At 36.1% G+C, this 16,910-nt stretch overlaps 1 protein-coding gene across 2 annotated transcripts in view; it reads left to right on the top strand.

Annotated features, from left to right (window-relative positions):
• Nucleotides 1-11,181, top strand: part of TUNAR (transmembrane neural differentiation associated intracellular calcium regulator) — a 70,531-nt gene extending 59,350 nt beyond the window's left edge. For both annotated transcript variants that reach the window (XM_072630315.1, XM_072630316.1), the window contains one exon: nucleotides 8,876-11,181. In XM_072630315.1, coding sequence (XP_072486416.1) covers nucleotides 8,876-9,061 — 186 coding nt within the window. In that variant the 3' untranslated portion in view covers nucleotides 9,062-11,181. The remainder of the gene's footprint in view (nucleotides 1-8,875) is intronic.
• The last annotated feature ends 5,729 nt before the right edge of the window (nucleotides 11,182-16,910 follow it).

Below are 16,910 nucleotides of genomic sequence, written 5' to 3'. Positions count from 1 at the left end.
CCCCAGATATTTTGAGGTCTGCATGGAATTATTGTGAAAAAATATACTCTTCTACATTTTTTGACAAAAAGTGTGAACAGTATCATGACTGACATATAACAGTATATTTAATCGCCATGCTAGGGTAAGTAAAATAGGAGAAAAAGTAGAATTTTCAAGAAATATCAATAAAGTCAGGAATCATACTTCAGTATGACAGAAGTAATGTGAGACATATTGATGATCTATGTAAAGTCAGTGAAAGACTACATCAATATCTAACTGTAACGCAAAGTTGAAAACAAAGAACTATTTATCAAAGTCCCCAAAAAAGAAACCTGGGGAAACAAATCTGGAAAATAAAAACATTAGAAATTCTAAATTCTATTAATCACCAATTGGCAGGAAAAAAAAATCAGTATTAGTAGATTAAGGTTAATGCCAAAAGTCAAAGTAGCTCCAGGAAGAAAATAAATAATTTGCTTAAGTTGGATTTTGAAGGTGTTATTATTATTATCATCACCACTATCATATTTTATAATATAGCTAAGAAACGTGACATCAGATTCAGAGAAATTTGTAATATATGGGACTGTAGAGATCATCTACTTCAACTTCCTCAATTTATAGATTAGGACACTGAGGCTTGGTTAGGTTAACTGAGTTGATCATAACCAGCTGGCTAATTGCATAGCTCTAATGAAGCTAAGATCTGTAGGCTTTTTTTCTTCTTCTTTTACAAACTCCTTTAAAAAATTATTGATATTTTATTTTTATGTCACCTACATTTCCTAGCATATTTTCCACCTCTTTGTAAAAAATATATTTTGGCTGTATATGCCAGTACTTGAGGGAGAAGAGAGCACATCTCCACTCTCCAGATTGAGTCTTCTTTGTGACAAAGAAAGAAAGTTAAAATATCTAATCTAATAACATCTATACCTTTCTGTCCTGGTAGTCCAATACCTCTCTCAATGAGAAGAGAGATCTGTTCTTCTGAGCCTTCATTCTTTTTTTTCCTTTTCATTTTTAATGTCATAGTCAATGCCTAGACTATTGTTTTGGGGGAGGAGGTTCTGGTAAATTTTTCTGCATCAGTTCTTACAAATTTCTCATTTTTTTCCTCTGAATTTCTTATATTGGTCATTACTTACAGGATAAATATATTACATTACTTTCACATACTAAAGGGATTTTTTTAAACTCTTCTCCAGTTGATGAGTACCTACTTTATCTTTAGTTATTTGCTTACATAACAATTGTTATATATTGTCTAATAGATTGCTATATATTGTGTAATTATTAGACCTTTGTCTCGGTATTGACTCTCTATAGATCAGTGCCTAGTTTTGAGATTATTAAATCAAAGGGCATTAACAATTTAGTGACTTTTCTTGAATAATGTCAAAATGGTATACAGAATAAATAGATCAATTCACAGTTCCACAATCAATGTATTATTCTATATCTTTTCTCATAGCTGCCTGTAATGCTAATGAGATTAAAGATCTTCCCCCACCCATTAATGCCGCATTAATGGGTGGGGGAAGATCTTTGATTTGATTAAGGGAGATTTTAGGAAGGTCCACAGCTTTTGTTAAATGAGACACTAGTTCTTAAGGGTTGTGATGCCCTCTCACTCTGAAAAGTGTATAAATACTCTGAGGTGAGGTATTACTTTGGGGCTTACTCATTGAAAATGTTTGTTTGGCCAGATGAGACTCTGGACAGCTGCAAAGGAGCCCCCTGACTTTAAAAACCCAGATGTTGGTGCTTCTCTCTCTGATAACTATGTATGTATGGTCAGACAGTTGGATTGGTCTGTTGATCTATGATATATGTAGTACTTATGGTCAGGCAGCTGGAAGCCCTGTCTGTTGATTGTTATTGCTTTGTATTTTCTCTGAAGTTCAGGGCGCTGACTTTCCCCCCTGAACTAAGTGAATAATTTATACGTGCTTGATTCAAGTGATTGTTGACCCCTCAAAAGTTGCCTTTCCTTTTAGAAAAGCAAATCAAAGAACCTGTGATAGCAGGTCAGGGTGTGTCAGGGTGTTTGCTTTTACAATGCCTCTAACATTGATGATTCTTGGGTTTTCACTGAGATGTATATTGTGTATTAATCTTTGTTAATTTTCATGATAGAAGGTGAAAACTCAAAATTATTTAAATTTAATTTGCAATGCTCCTTAAAAAAGAATTTGCATCCTTTGTCATTTATTACTGAGCAATGACTTTTGGTGTTTTTATATATTTGTGTCAGTTCCTTATGTATCTTTAATGGGCCTAAAGATAGAAACTGAATGTTGGTATCCCTAGATGAGGGAACAATTTTAATGCATTTCAGGGACCTTATAATCATAGTTTCCTAGAGCAGTGAGAAGCTAAGTCACTTGCCCAGATTCACATAGGTATTATATCAGAAGACCCAGGTCTTCCTGACTCTGAGAACTATCTACTTCCCTTCTCTAGACCTCACTTTTCCTCATTTTTTAAAATGAAGAAGTTGGAATGATCATTGCCCTTTGCAGTTTAAAATCTATGATCCTGGAAAGAATCTTGGTAGCCATCTAGTCTTACCACCCTCCTCCACCCCCCTGCACCTTATTTTATAGATGAAAATCACAGAATCTTTGGATAATAGATTTAGAAGAGAATTTGGAATCTGAGTAAGAACATCATGGCTTGCAGTGTGCATTCATTTTCTCTGAAATATTAAACACAACTTCCTTATAATGCTTTAAATATAACAGAATGGATCCTCAGATGGAGAAGTGGTTTGTCCTCTTTCATATTTAAACTAAATAAGATCAGAACAATAGAAAGCATTTAGTAAATGTCTCTTGTATAGAGAGTTTTGTGCCAAGCACAAGAATGTCAGCTCAAGTTCAGTGCTTCTGAGTTAATATAGAATAGTAGAAAAATAACAAAAATTGATCTTTATGTATAATAGGAAGCAGCCTGGTGGAGTGAATAGAGTGTTGGACTTGGAATCGAGAAAACTAAATCAAGATTTAGAGTTTGAGTCTCATCTGAGAAATTGACTATCTGTTTGGGTGAATTAGGCAAACCTCTTTCAGCCTCAGTTCCCTATCTATAAAATGGGAATAATAATTATACCTGCCTCAAAGAATTGTGGTGAGGATCAATTGAAATAAAATTGATTATAAATTGAAATGAAATATATTAGGCGCATTATGAACGTTAAAGTGCCAGATAAGTGTTTGTTATGATGATGGTGATGATGAAGTCCTGTTTCTGACACATAATGACTCTCACACCTCTCTAAGACACTAAATTGCAAAAAAGAAGGTGACCTGAATTGATAGGGGGAGCTTACTCATCCAGATAGTCCCTAAACTAATGAAATCACAGGTTCAGTCTCTATTCCTATCTATTATTAGCAAAATCCAGTTGGAGGAGATATAAAAAAAATAAATTCCATTCAAAATAACTATAAGATGCATCAGTATTTGAAAATTAGCCTACTAAGACATACTCAAAACTTACGTGAATACAAAAACATTTAATAGAATATGTTCAAATACAAAATATTCTTACATTTACAGAAAAAAAAGGAACATTTAAACAATTGGAAAAATATTCACTGTCCATGGTTGGACCATCAGCAAGCATTTATTAAATGCCTTCTATGTGTCCCAGTACTGTGCTTAAATATAGGTGTAGGTAGTCTATAGGTACTCAGTGTAATATTGAAAGATTATGATTGCTGGAGTCAAAAACCTCTGACAATTCCTATCTTTCTGACCCTGGGTTAGTCCTCCCATTAGTTTCTTGATCTATGAAATTGGAGGAGGACTAAACTAGATGGCCTCTAAGGTCCTTCCACCTCCAGATCTATAATTCTAGAATGTACAAAGTGATCAAGTCAATACAATAGAAATGATATTAATTTATAAATTTAGTATCACAGGTTTCTATCAAGGATAGTGAAATTACTTGAATCCTAACATCACAGTCTCTGAAGAACTTACAGAAGAAAGAAATAGTAATAAAGGAAACAAATGTGGAGAAGGCAGCCAAATTAGATGAAGTATGCAGAGAATAGATTGGTGCTGGAGGCAATACCATAATTAGGACTTGGAAGGATCAGTATGCAAGGTATCTAGAGGAGAAGGAGGAGGAGAAGAAGGAGGAGGAGTAGGAGATGATACCAAAGAAAGATAAGACATTTACCCAGAAATTTTAGTTTAGTCAGATTCAAGTTTGGAAAAGTTCGACCTCTCCTCAGGATATTGGTCTCTCCGTTCTCACAGTCATCAACACATAGCCCTCATTTCTGCAGTCTCAGAGAAAGTTGCTAAATACAGTAATAATTATGGCTCAAAAATCTATGGAGAGATCCTGAAAGGGGGGGAATTTTGAAAAGAGAGGGATCCAGTGCATAATATAAATCAAGTAGGGAATGTCATTTGTTCTTGCAAGGCAGCAATGCTAATTCTTGAAAAGTCCTGTGACAATATATGCATATACAAAATCATTTTAAAAGGATTTAGTAACTTAACTAGTAACAAGTATATTTCTCTAGGAAGACTTTAGGCCTCATCAAAACATAATGAAGTGGCTCCTTTTGTTTCATTTACCTCGGCACTACTTATTGTTGCATCATGTAAATTTCCGTACAAAACAACAAATATTTGACAAGTTTCAATTGCCTCTAGAGCATAGTGTTATTTACTATACCTAGTTTAGATAAAGTGAAGTTTCTGCTCTCAAGGAGTTTATAGACTATTAGGGTGAGAAAATAATCTCACCTGATCTCTATAAATATGCAGCATAATAAGTGAATTTGAGAACTACACAAAGAAGTGTTATTCGAGATTCAAACTAAAGGTTGTTACCAAATTGGGGAATCAAGGAAAGCAGAATTTGAAATAGCTTTTAAAGCAGAAATAATTAACTTTGTATGGTGTGGACCCTTTGGGCAGTCTGGTAAAGCCTAAGCACTCCATCCCTGAGTAAATATTTGAAGGAAATGCTAACTTTCAGATTTCAGTTCAAAGTTAGTGAAAATAAAAATCTAATATTTTCCCCATCTAAGTTCACGGACCTTTTGAATTCTATTCACAGACTCCTTGGGGGCCTATAGATCCAATGCTAAAGTGCTATCTCTTTTAAAGGATGGGTGCCTTTTCACAAAAAATAAAATCAACTCTATTATTTGTCTCTCCAAGGAGCACGTGTTTGCCTCCCTTCCAGTTAGCAGCAACTTCCTTCCATCTCTTGGTTTCATGCTTCTGTCAACATTAGTATGATCAAAGTTCTTGAGTAGTATGTCCCTTTTTAGTCATTAGACTAAAAGTTTCACATCAAGGGTATCATCATTTAAGTCGATGTCTACAGATGGAACTGATTGTTAGCATCCTTTGCTACCATGCTACCGTGTCCTTTCATAAGAGAAAAGAATTCTTAATGCAGCTTGAGAGAGATTAGGGATTTCAAGGTACAGTTAATTAAAAAAAAAAAAAAGAGCATCAGCCGTTTCCATTAATTGCCCCTCAGGTTGTCAGGGGAAGAGACCCTGCTGTAAGTGGTTCTAGGCTGACCCCCAGTCACAACTTTCATCTCAGGGAGAAGGGGGTAGATCCTATTGTTGGGGCACAGAGTTCCCAGATCTGCCTGAGCTTGGGAAAGAGGGAACATTTCCAAGACCATTATTTCCAACTCTGGACAACAGCAGATGCTTCTCAATAAGAACGCTGACCTATGGGGAGGTGGAGCATTCCACAACAGAACAGAGAACAAGAAAGATGATAACTTGAGGGGAAAATACTCACAGTATGAGAAAAACAATCAGGGTGCATAGAAACAGGTCAGGTCCCCTGGGATTCCTGGTAAAATAGAACTTGCTTTGATTTGATAAGATTCTTATCAGGGTCAAGCAGGATCAGACCTTAAGATACAGGAGTGAGAATCCTGGATATTTTGGGCAGGTCAAAGTTCAGGGACTGCTGCTGATTTATGCTGGGCCAGTTGATATTAAAACTCATCACTGTAAGGAAAACAGGGCTTCAGGTCATTCCTTCAAGCCTCAAACAGGGGATTTGGACTTATCTGGCTTCTTCCATTAGTGGTCCAGTAGGCTACTGATGTCCTTACAGAGGTCTAAGGGCCAGCTTATATTTTTACTTGCTTTGTGGACTTTGGTGAATTTATCACTTAGGGCTTGGCCTCGTGCTACTGCGCCCTCAGACATCAGATGCTATCACAAGAACTGTACTTGAAGCTTTGTTGTGTGGTGGAAGCTTCTTAAACCCTGCTGGCTTAGCCTTTGAAATATCAGGGTCACCTCCATGCCAATGAGGCATCAGAGTAAGACTTAAATGGAGTTGAAAAGGAATTTATTCATAATTTCCTGTTTTCACTTGCAAAGCTTTAGAGTAATTGAATAAAAAATAGCATCGTCAAGATAATATGTACTTGGAATGGAAGTCACTTTCTCAACAGGAATAATGTAAAAGAGTATACATCATTCTGACCCTTTGGGGGCAATTTTGAAAACATATAAGTACTGCTAAAGACCTTCACTTTTTCATTATAATCTCTGACTTTTTGTTCTGGTTATCTCCCATGATTGAAATGCTCTCCTTCCTCCCCTGTGCCTACTGACTTCCCCAGATTCCTTTAAATCCCAACTAAAATTTCTTCTTTTACTGGAAGCCTTCCCTAACCCCCTTGTAATTCTAGTGCCTTTCCTCAGTTAATTGTTTCTTATTTATCCTGTATATAGCTTGTTTTGTATATACTAATTTGCACATTGTCTCTTTCATTAGATTGTTAGTGTCTGTTTTTGCTTGTTTTTTTTTTTTTTTGGAGGCAATTGGAGTAAATCAACTTGCCCAGGGTCACGCAGTTAGTAAGTGCCTGGGGCTGGATTTGAACTTAAGTCCTCTTGACTCCAGGGCTAATGCTGTATCCATTGTACCATGTAGATACCAGACTGTTAGCTTCTTGAGTGTGGAATAATTTTGGCTTTTTTGGATGTCCAGCACTTAACACAATGCCTGGCACATAGTAGGAGCTTGATAAATATTTATTAATTAATTAAATATTTAGTGTAGAGTTTGCTTAACCTTTCAGATATTGGTCAAAAGGTCAACCTTCTCAATCTGTTATTCTTTATAAAATCGGTCATTTCTCACCTAAAAACTGGGGAGGGGGTTGGATTATATGACCACTGAGGTTTCTTTTAGATCTAGTTCTATCAATCAACCTGATTGATAGGAAAGGCAACAGAGAAGGAAGAAAAAGAATTAAGCTCAAGGACTCAGGGTTTCAAGGGGAAGTTTTGAGCAATGTATAGAAAAAAATAGCTGGGTGATATGGAACTCTGAATGTGGCTGGCATTCAGGCAAAAAGAATGAGGCAATAACTGCAGAAAAATAAGCATGTATGAGGAGTAAAGCCTTCATCCTAACAAATAAAGCTTCTTTAGTTGGAGATGCATACTAAATAGGATAGACTTGAGTATATTTATGTCCCTCTAATATAGAAGAAAGAATGCTGACCTAGGAGGCAGGGCATTAAAGTCTTAGTCCCAAGTACTGTACTTTTTGTGAAACCTTGGACAAGTCATTTCCCATCTGTGCTTCATTTACTTCTCTTTAAAATTCTATGTCAAATGATGTTTAGGGTCCTTTCTGACTTCTAAAATTCTATAACATGATTCCAAGGTCTTTCTCAGCTTTTGAAGCCTATGATTTCTACGACCTTGGGATATATTTTGTATCTGCTAGGTAATGATTATGACAGAGCTCTTACCCTGAATTAGTTATATATCTTTGTAAATGTCTAGGTTCTGAAGAAATTACTTAGAAAGTAGATATGACTCATACTTCTTAAATTTCTTAGTAACAGTGACCTGATCTTCCTCCATCAAAGCATAATATTGAGAATTCTGAACAAATACTTCCAATAGACTAAATTCAGTTTAGTAAATTGAAAATATTTTCAGACACAAACCACTTTTCATTCTTTTCTTTAGTTATTGGAGTAACATATTGTATAAACAGTCTTATTGCCAAGGTCCCACTATCTCTGCTGGAGGTACTCCCAAGAAAATTGATGGAGGTTCCAGTTTGAAACTGTCAATGACATAATGACTAGAGTCACCAATGCCCAAATTTTCAGCATTTTCTGTGGCCACGACACTTTAAAGGATAGCCCAGCAAGTATGACTTCTACAGGGACACATAAAGAAGGGCCTACGCATCCCTCTTAAGTTCATAGCTCCTGAGAAAATAACTTTAGAGGAGTATCTAACTCACAGTGTTATAGCATTTAGAGCCTTCTCATTTTAGGTATGACAAAATTGAGGTTAAAAGAGGTTCATAACACGTGTGACTTGTTCATAGTCATATGAACAATGAAGTAATAGAATCAGTGTTTGATTAGTAATTATATGTAATTTTTAATATGCTTCTAAGTTTGTTATCCTATGTTTATCATTATATGCCATTATGAAAGGTGGTATATGGAATAATAGATAGATGGCTGACCTCCAAATCAAGGACATGTGTTCAATTCTCAAATCCAAGAAATACAGCTAATCTGCATTCTCAGTGAGACTTTTGTATACCAAGGAATCCATCAGTCCAGTGCTCACCCCACCCCCGTGTTTGTGTGTGTGTGTGTGTGTGTGTGTGTGTGTGTGTGTGTGTGTGGTATCTGTGTGGTCAAAAAATGTGTGTCCCCCAAATTGGTCAATATTTGGTTATGTCTTCCATCCCAAATTGACTCATTTCCTCTGCCCAGCTACTCTATACATCTTTCTATCCAATGTCCTTCCATGAACTGACCATAATTATGCAGTATTTTTAGCCAAGTAAAAGCCTTTGCGAAAGAGTGATATCCTTTGATGTTTCTTTGATTCCAGGTTAGCCTAAGGAGGAGGATAAAGACATTGGCCGCCAAGATGGTAATCACTAGTGGTAATGAAGAAGACAGAGGCAGCCAAGAAAAGGAAAACAAAGAAGAAAGTATCCTAGCCATGCTAGGAATTATTGGGACCATCCTAAACCTCATTGTCATCATTTTTGTGTATATTTACACAACTTTGTGAAGGGCAGAGCAGAGAGGGAATCTTTCTGCTGAGACACCACAGACTCCTGCAGGGAAAGAAATTGGCTATTAAGTGAAGTCTAAGCAACATACCTGTCCACATCCTGCAAGATCAGATGGCCCTTTGAACTCTTCAAACAGGTTATCAACAAAATACACCAATCTGCAAACAGCAGACACAAAAGCACAATGAATTCAGTAAAACTTGTCTGAGCAGCATCAAGAAAAACTTGTGTGTGAGGATGGGCCATAGCAGAAGTCTCGTGGGATTAATGGTGTCAAGCAGAACAGTTCATTAACAAAGCAGAAAAAAAGAAGAACATATCCAACATATGACTATGTGAACATAGATTGTATCCTCTCAAAAATCAACATTGTCTTCATCACCAGTCAAACTTTTTGAGCTTCTTTGCCCCATAACTGAAGAGCCCATATAGTGAGGATAAATTTGGAGCAATTATTTATCAACAATCCCATTAATACCATGTGTCTCAGTCTTTGATACTGAGAGGAGGGGGGAAAAATTTATTTTTCTTTTTTTCATTGGCCTGACATATGTATCAGTTCATGCTGGTGTTTACAAATCTCTATTTTTAATAAATGTGTTATTTTTTTTTAGCATGGACCAAATATCTGGAGAGGTTCCCTTGGATGTCCAAAGCTTGATTTGGTTTTCTGAAAAGATCACTTGATGATAAGTGTCCCTTCCTCTAAAAGTTATGACTATTTATTTCCTCTTTAATCTTTTACTTCTGTTCCAAACCACTTTTAAACAGTATCAACCTCAGCCTTGGTTAGTGCATGACTTCAGATGAAACTGTCTATGGTGAGGTTTTTTGTGGAACTGTCAGAAATATCCAAATATCATGGGCATGCAGACCTGAGATGCATGCTATCTTGACTGAGGATTATGCATGAACAAGGCCTGTGTCAATCAGAGACAAACACTGAAGATTGGTTGGAGAGACATGATTGTTTGGAGATCTTTAATTGAACATTTTTTAAAAAAGAGAGAGTACCCACATAGAATATCCAGTTCTTAATAATTTACAATTCCATCATTGCAACAATCAGTTTAACATATCATGATTTAAATTACAAATGTATTGAGATAAGTCAGTCGGATGTATCAGGAACATATATGAAAAAATGGCAAAAAATTTTAAATAAAGGTAGTCAGCCAGAACCTGCCAATAATCTCCCTGAGAGGTCTCTGCGCACCATGGGGCATATATTAACTCACTCAGGGGACCATTTACATAAATGACTCCTCCATCACATTAAATGGTACCCACTAATGCCCTAACATACACTTGTAAAATGCCTGATTTCACACCCCAAAAGCTTGTTCTCGAACAGAATTTAGATGTATTTACACTAATTAATCAATCTCTCCTAGTATTTAAATATTTTCCTAAGAATGACACCTCACCCTCACTTAAGGTTGACCTTCCATGTCAGTGAAATTGGCAATCACTTACACAGTCAAATTTTTAGGGAGCAAAGAAGTCCTTCTACCCAAAAATAACTCATCTAGCGCATGGGACATACCTGCTATTTTGCCATAAGAGATGTTTTTTTCCTTTGGATTCTTTCCCAGCTAGATTTTTTCTTTAATGCAAATGCTCTTGGAATTTTGACACATGGAAGGGATTGAACTAAATAATCACTCACTCTAAGACTGTGATTCAGTCTTCAATTAATTCATACTAAGGTGTTAGTGGCTTTTCTCCTAACAAGTGCCTGGGTGATATAAAACAAACAAAAAAGACAAAAACCAAACAAATAGCAACAATAACAAAAAGTCCAACCTCCAGTAACTAGTAGAGGAAAAGACTCAGAAAGGGGATGTGACAGGCTTAAAAGACAAACTTCACTTACTTCACAGTTTTACCAAGGGCTGACTCTCCTTACCCCAAACCTCCAACCCAAATCCAGGGAACAGTACAAATGTTGAAAGAATAGCATGAAAATCAGCAGCAGTAATCCATAAACAGTGATTAGGAATAGGACTGAATGAGAAGAGGAGGGACATGTAATATGATTATGGAAAGTCTATGTAAAAATGCTGAACAGCAAACTACAGTAAAAATAAATAAATAAAGGTGCAATGGGAAAAAATAACAATATGCATATCACGATTTTTTTTTCAACACAACTCTCATGAGATATTTTGAAGCCAGATCAGCTGTATTAGGGCTACTGTAGAAGAAAATCCCATCTCAAATGAGGAGGGGGATGGGTTTGGACTAGATAATCTCTACTAGATAATTTGGACTAGATAATCTTTGCTACTGATTTAATAATGATTTTCTGTTTCAACACACATTCTCAAATGGGTTCCAATTTTCCTTTTTCTCTTGAAAATGTCAACTATTAACTGAGTGTGAACCTTTTTTTCCTAAGTGGAGGAGCAGATGAGGCATCTTTCTGTTCACCTCAGTCAGAACAGGAAGAATTTAAGTCTCAATGAACTTCAATTTGTTTTTGTTTTTGTTTTAGTTTTTCTTTTTAAATCAGGAAAGTACTACTTCTGTGTGAAGAGTCTATGATAAAGAGATTGTTTGTTCTACCTGGAGTGCTGACGAGTTACAAGGGAATGCTCAGAATTCAGTTTTCTATAACAATTGATCATATTTATGGTGATTTCCATTTCATAAAACACTTTCTTCACAACCACCCTTTGAGGGTATAAATTTTATTATTTCCATTCAACAGAAAAAGAAATTGACATTTACAGAGGAAAAGTAAGTTCCCCAACATTTCACCAATATTAAGAAATGAGACTAAAGTCCTTGATCTCTTTCTATATGAAGTCTCCACCCTTCATACACATATATTTTTACATCATATCCTTAACTGTAGTAATATTTAATGCAAACCAGCCACCCTGGTTGACATTCTCTTCTTAAGAAACTTATTTATTGTTATTAACAACTTGCATTTTAATTACATTTTTGAAGACCTACAGAACATTTTCCTCACAACACTCCTGACAGGTAAGTAGTGCAAGTATTTCTATCATCTTTATTTTACAGATGAAGAAGTTGAGGCCCAGAAAAGGTAAGTGACTTCTCTAAGGTCATGTATTGAGCTTATGTTGGGGCCCTTTCTCCCTAAAGGTAATGCTTGTTTCCCACCATATTATACAACTTTGTCTCTAGTCTAGGCTAGGGAGGAGCCTGGACTTTTCATTTATCTGGTACAGCAAATAAGAGATTTTTTCATCAAGGACATTCTTTGGGGAGTTGGGAGCTTGCTGCTTATTTTCAAATCCAGCAATAGCTCTCCTTCTATCTCCACCTTGAAGCCAGAGCAGTTTTAAAGGGACAAGCTACCCATGAAAAAATAGCTATGGGCTATGATGGCCAAATGTGCTGAAGTTTCACTAATAATTTGGAATGTCTCACAACAGTGTCATTAGCCACAGATACAAGTGTAGGTGTATCTATGAAACTTCTCTGTTCACTTTAATGGACTAGTTATGCTATGCTCAAATACAAACAACAGTTTATTAAAAAAAACTGCATCAAAAATCATAGCTTTAGATCTCTGTCTTATTTTTGTGAATAGGGTACTCCAGCCATTCCATGATCCTTCAGCTAGTAGACTGAAGAAACAGTCATACTCACCTCAGGGACTTATCAGAGGCCTGTGGAAAGCAGTGTTGATAAGTTGAAAGAACACAGGATGAAGTTAGAAGATCCCAGCAAGGCCTTTTACCACTAGGAGTGTTACTGTTGCTGGAATTTCCTCTTATATACAATGCACCAGAAGTATAAGTAATTCTTTCAATGATTCTCAATACATTCCATTATTTGATTTTAGCCTATGGCTTCAAACCCTTCACTACTTCCTAAATTAATAAACCAGGGTGTTTTTCCACTTAGTTTATGCCTTGGATTGGTTAACTGATTGGTCCAATGGGGTACCTAGGAATTATTTCTGCTTATCTTACTCTTGTGATTGATTTTTTTCCCTGTAACTCAAAGAGGTATAAATACCCTGATATATTCAAACAAAGTTTTCAGGGCTTAGAGCATCTCAGTAGTTACATTAGTTAGAGTTGGGCTGGGATCTAACCCTTTTATGCTTTTATCATCATCATCATCATCATCATCATCATCATCATCATCATCATCATCATCACATTGTAGGAAATAAGTCAAAAACAGGTAAGAAAGAGGTTATGTGGCTACTAATGGGGCTATACCTGCCCTTAAAGGATTCTTTTCCCATCTTACCCTATTCTCAAATAAAAGGATAGTAGTATAACTATAACTATCAAAAGAATCCACTTAGCACCCTTCATGTCTCTCCACCTGCTTAAGAACATTCCATGTACTTCCTCTTCTCTAAAATAAAAATCCATTTTTTTCTCCAAAGTCTTTTATAATACAGCCCCAAGCAGCCTTTCCTGACTTTATCTCCTTTTATCTTGCAGCCAAAAAGAATTCTAAACATGTCTCCTACCTTCTTGCTACTGTGCCTTTCTTTTCTCTGCTCCTTTATAGGAACTATCTCTCCTACTGATTTCCCCTACTGATTGAATACAACCCAGTTCAAAGCCAGTGTTGGTTAGTAAAAGAAGCATAAAATTCAGAATCGGATTGAATCTGAAAACAAAAATTCTAAGTTTGAAATCTAGCTCCTATGTTTACCTCCTATGTGGTTTTGAGTAACTCACCTCACTTCTCTAGCTTCATTTTTGTCATCTGTAAAGGAAGAAGTTGGATAGACCTCTAGAGATTTGGTTCTGAATTCTATAATCCTATTTAATGCTCCCTCCTTCGTGAAAGCTCCAATGATACTCCCAGGGAATGCCATAACAGTTTTAGACAGTCGGAAAATAATTGGTTCAAGGCAAAGGCATTTAATGAAATAGCATAAGAAAAGTTACAATAGAACATTCTCTCCATAAATTCAGGAAAAACTCCCACATACATATCTGCCATCAGTGGGGAGAGTGTACAGGAGTAGAAATCACTCGTGAAGTGTGCACACATAGGAGATAGCTATGGTCAGGACACATATATGTAGCAACAACACATATATCTGACATTGCAGGATTATCTATGTCTTTAATTATATTAATATTACTATTAATACTCCCTTCTCATTAGACCTGATTTCTTTCGGGTATGACATCCCCACTGGGAGCATCACTGTACTAGTCTCTATGGGTCTCATGATGACTCGGTAAATGTTGAACACATGTTCTCACCTAGGCATTGCTCTGCTGATATCAGCACCAGTCAGCTGAAAACTTTAGTCATAGCTTCTGAAGACAGCTAACAAAAAGAAAAGAGCCAGAAACCAAATAGCCTCCAGGCTGAGATTGTTTTTTTCTTTTAAACCTCCACGTATTTTAGAGCTCTTGGCTGAAGATAACTGTCTAACTAAGGGTTTGAGATCCCCAAGCTCCTCTCTGGATTAGTATACAAATAAATTTGAGATAGAACAAAAGATCAGCTAAAGGGGCAAGGTCATTGTTCTCTACCTACTTAGCCTATTTTGACTTTATTAAGCATATCTATTGTCAGCAGTGACTCCCTCTTGCTTAGATGTTGTATTTTTGGCCAAGCCCCAAATCTCACTTTAAAGTAAAATGAGGATATTTCGCAGTATTTTTGTGAAGAAAGTACTTGTAAACCATAAAGTGCTATAGAAAAATAAAATAAAGTTGCTATATCATTTCCTAGTATATATAATTTTCTAGTCCTTTTATGATCTTGACATATTTTATTTTATATTCTCACTTTTGTATCGATCTTATTATCTGATTCAATTATAAATTCCAGGATTTCATGCTCTGTATCTTATTTATCTTTGTATCCCCATCATCTAGCATAGTTCTCTGCCTGTGTCAGGTAACTAATGGATGGCTGTTGAATATAGGTATATACCACAGAGGCCCAGTTTATGATAATTTTCAAGAAGATATAGATTTTAGCTAATTCACCACAGCAAATCAATATACTCTACAAACAGGCTTTTCTGTCTCTCAGAGAAAGCTCTCAACCTTCAGTTCACAATATCAGATTAATTAGTCCTCTATCAGCACCAGTGGTATATCTGGGCAAAATCAGATGGTAGAAAAGTAGCATGTGAATATTACACCTTTATCCCTAGACTAGTGGGAATTGATTGTCTGGAGATGGAAGCTTTCATCTGTTTCTAATTCTTGGAGGTTTAGAAGAGAATAGCAGAGCTCTTGGAGAAAAGAAGACAACTTTATGGAGTGTGAGATGGAAAATGGAAGGTTGGGACTGGAGAGATTTGAGATGGTCACATAGAAATAGTGAGCAGGGTATAGTTTTTCAAACCTTTTGAGAAAGAGTAGTGAAGAGCAGAAGCCAGCAGAGATAATCAGAGTGGAGTAGTGCAAGATGAATTACTGGTGTGTGATCCTGAGATGAGTAGAAATATGGACGTCTATCGCTAAGGAACTTCATTATAATCCACAGCATTATGGCATTATAATTCACATTATACTTCCTCATTGCCTAATCTAGCCCTGTATTGGGAACAAGAGCTACCGAGAATTGTAGTTTTGTAGCTTAAAGGAGAAACTGGAAGATCATAAGATATAGGAGATGCAGGAATATGGGAGCTCAGTGAAGAGAGTTGCAGGGTATAGATATATATGACCAGTGAGAGCACATTAAAAATGAAAGGTGAGCTTTATCTAGCTTGCTGATCAACTTAAGGAGTGATCTATCTGAACTTGCTGCATGCCTGAATGTTCTTGCCTTATAATATATCTGGGACCTGGTGAATTTATCTACTCTTCACTCTCATCCACTTCCCCTACCTTGTAAACCAACAGCACTTTAAAGTTCATTGTTTTTCTTAGCTCTGTTTATTTGCTGATTACACTTTTACAATGGGTTTTATTTCTGGGTAAAATTAGCTAACTAGAAGAATGGGTAAGAGAAAGAAATTGAGTGACTAGTGGAGATTTTCTAGAGGGCAGTTAGGCCAATCTCTTCTATGTGACTAGGGAGGATTCTGAACTTTCTAAGTTCCAGAAATATTTGACATAACTAGATTCCCAAAATTAGCAAAGGGAAAGGTCTAATGAGAACCCATGAGATCAATTGCCCTGGACCTTAAAGAAAAAAAAATTACAAGCCTTTATTAAGCTCTTTGATGACACAAAGGGGAACTTCCCTTGTTTCTTTAACAACTTCCTGATTTCACAGCTCCCCCCACAGTCTCTCTTCTCTTAGTGACTAAGGCCCATGTGTTGAAGTTTTATGTGTATCTTTGCCTTCAATTTTATGTTATTAAAAATAATTAATTTTTAAGTTTAGCATATCAGTTCTTGGATGCAACATTAAGGGGAGTAACCAGGTCCCTGAAAGAAAAAAAAGATTTAAACTACTATTTTTCCACCTCTGACACTGGCTAGAGGTTGATATTCTAAGAGAAAGAGATAATTTATTAATTTCCTCTGAACTTGTTCATGGACTGAGACTCACATGCTATTTTCTTTAAATGAGCTTTATGTACCATATCAATATCCTTGGGCATGTGGAATCACTTTAAATATTGGTAAATAAAATAACTAAGAAAATGACTCATTTTACAAGAAAAAATTTGTTTGTTAGAAATTCAGGAATATGTAGTGACATTGAAACATCATAAAACATTCACTGGTCAAAGGAATTTATACTAAGAGGGGAAGAGGGACATTGCTAAATAATAAAAAATAGTGCCAATATGTTCTATTTCACACTGCAAGTAGTACTGCTTACAACTTAAATATAGTTATTCCTGTATTAGCATTAATAACACAAGGTATGGGGAGTGCTTTACAATTATAAGACAATACATGAAAATATAAT

This window comes from Notamacropus eugenii, chromosome 1, assembly GCF_028372415.1.
Source record: "Notamacropus eugenii isolate mMacEug1 chromosome 1, mMacEug1.pri_v2, whole genome shotgun sequence".
Taxonomy (NCBI): domain Eukaryota; kingdom Metazoa; phylum Chordata; class Mammalia; order Diprotodontia; family Macropodidae; genus Notamacropus; species Notamacropus eugenii.
The sequence above is the reverse complement of the archived record's forward strand: the minus strand, read 5'-3'. Positions and strand labels throughout refer to the sequence as shown.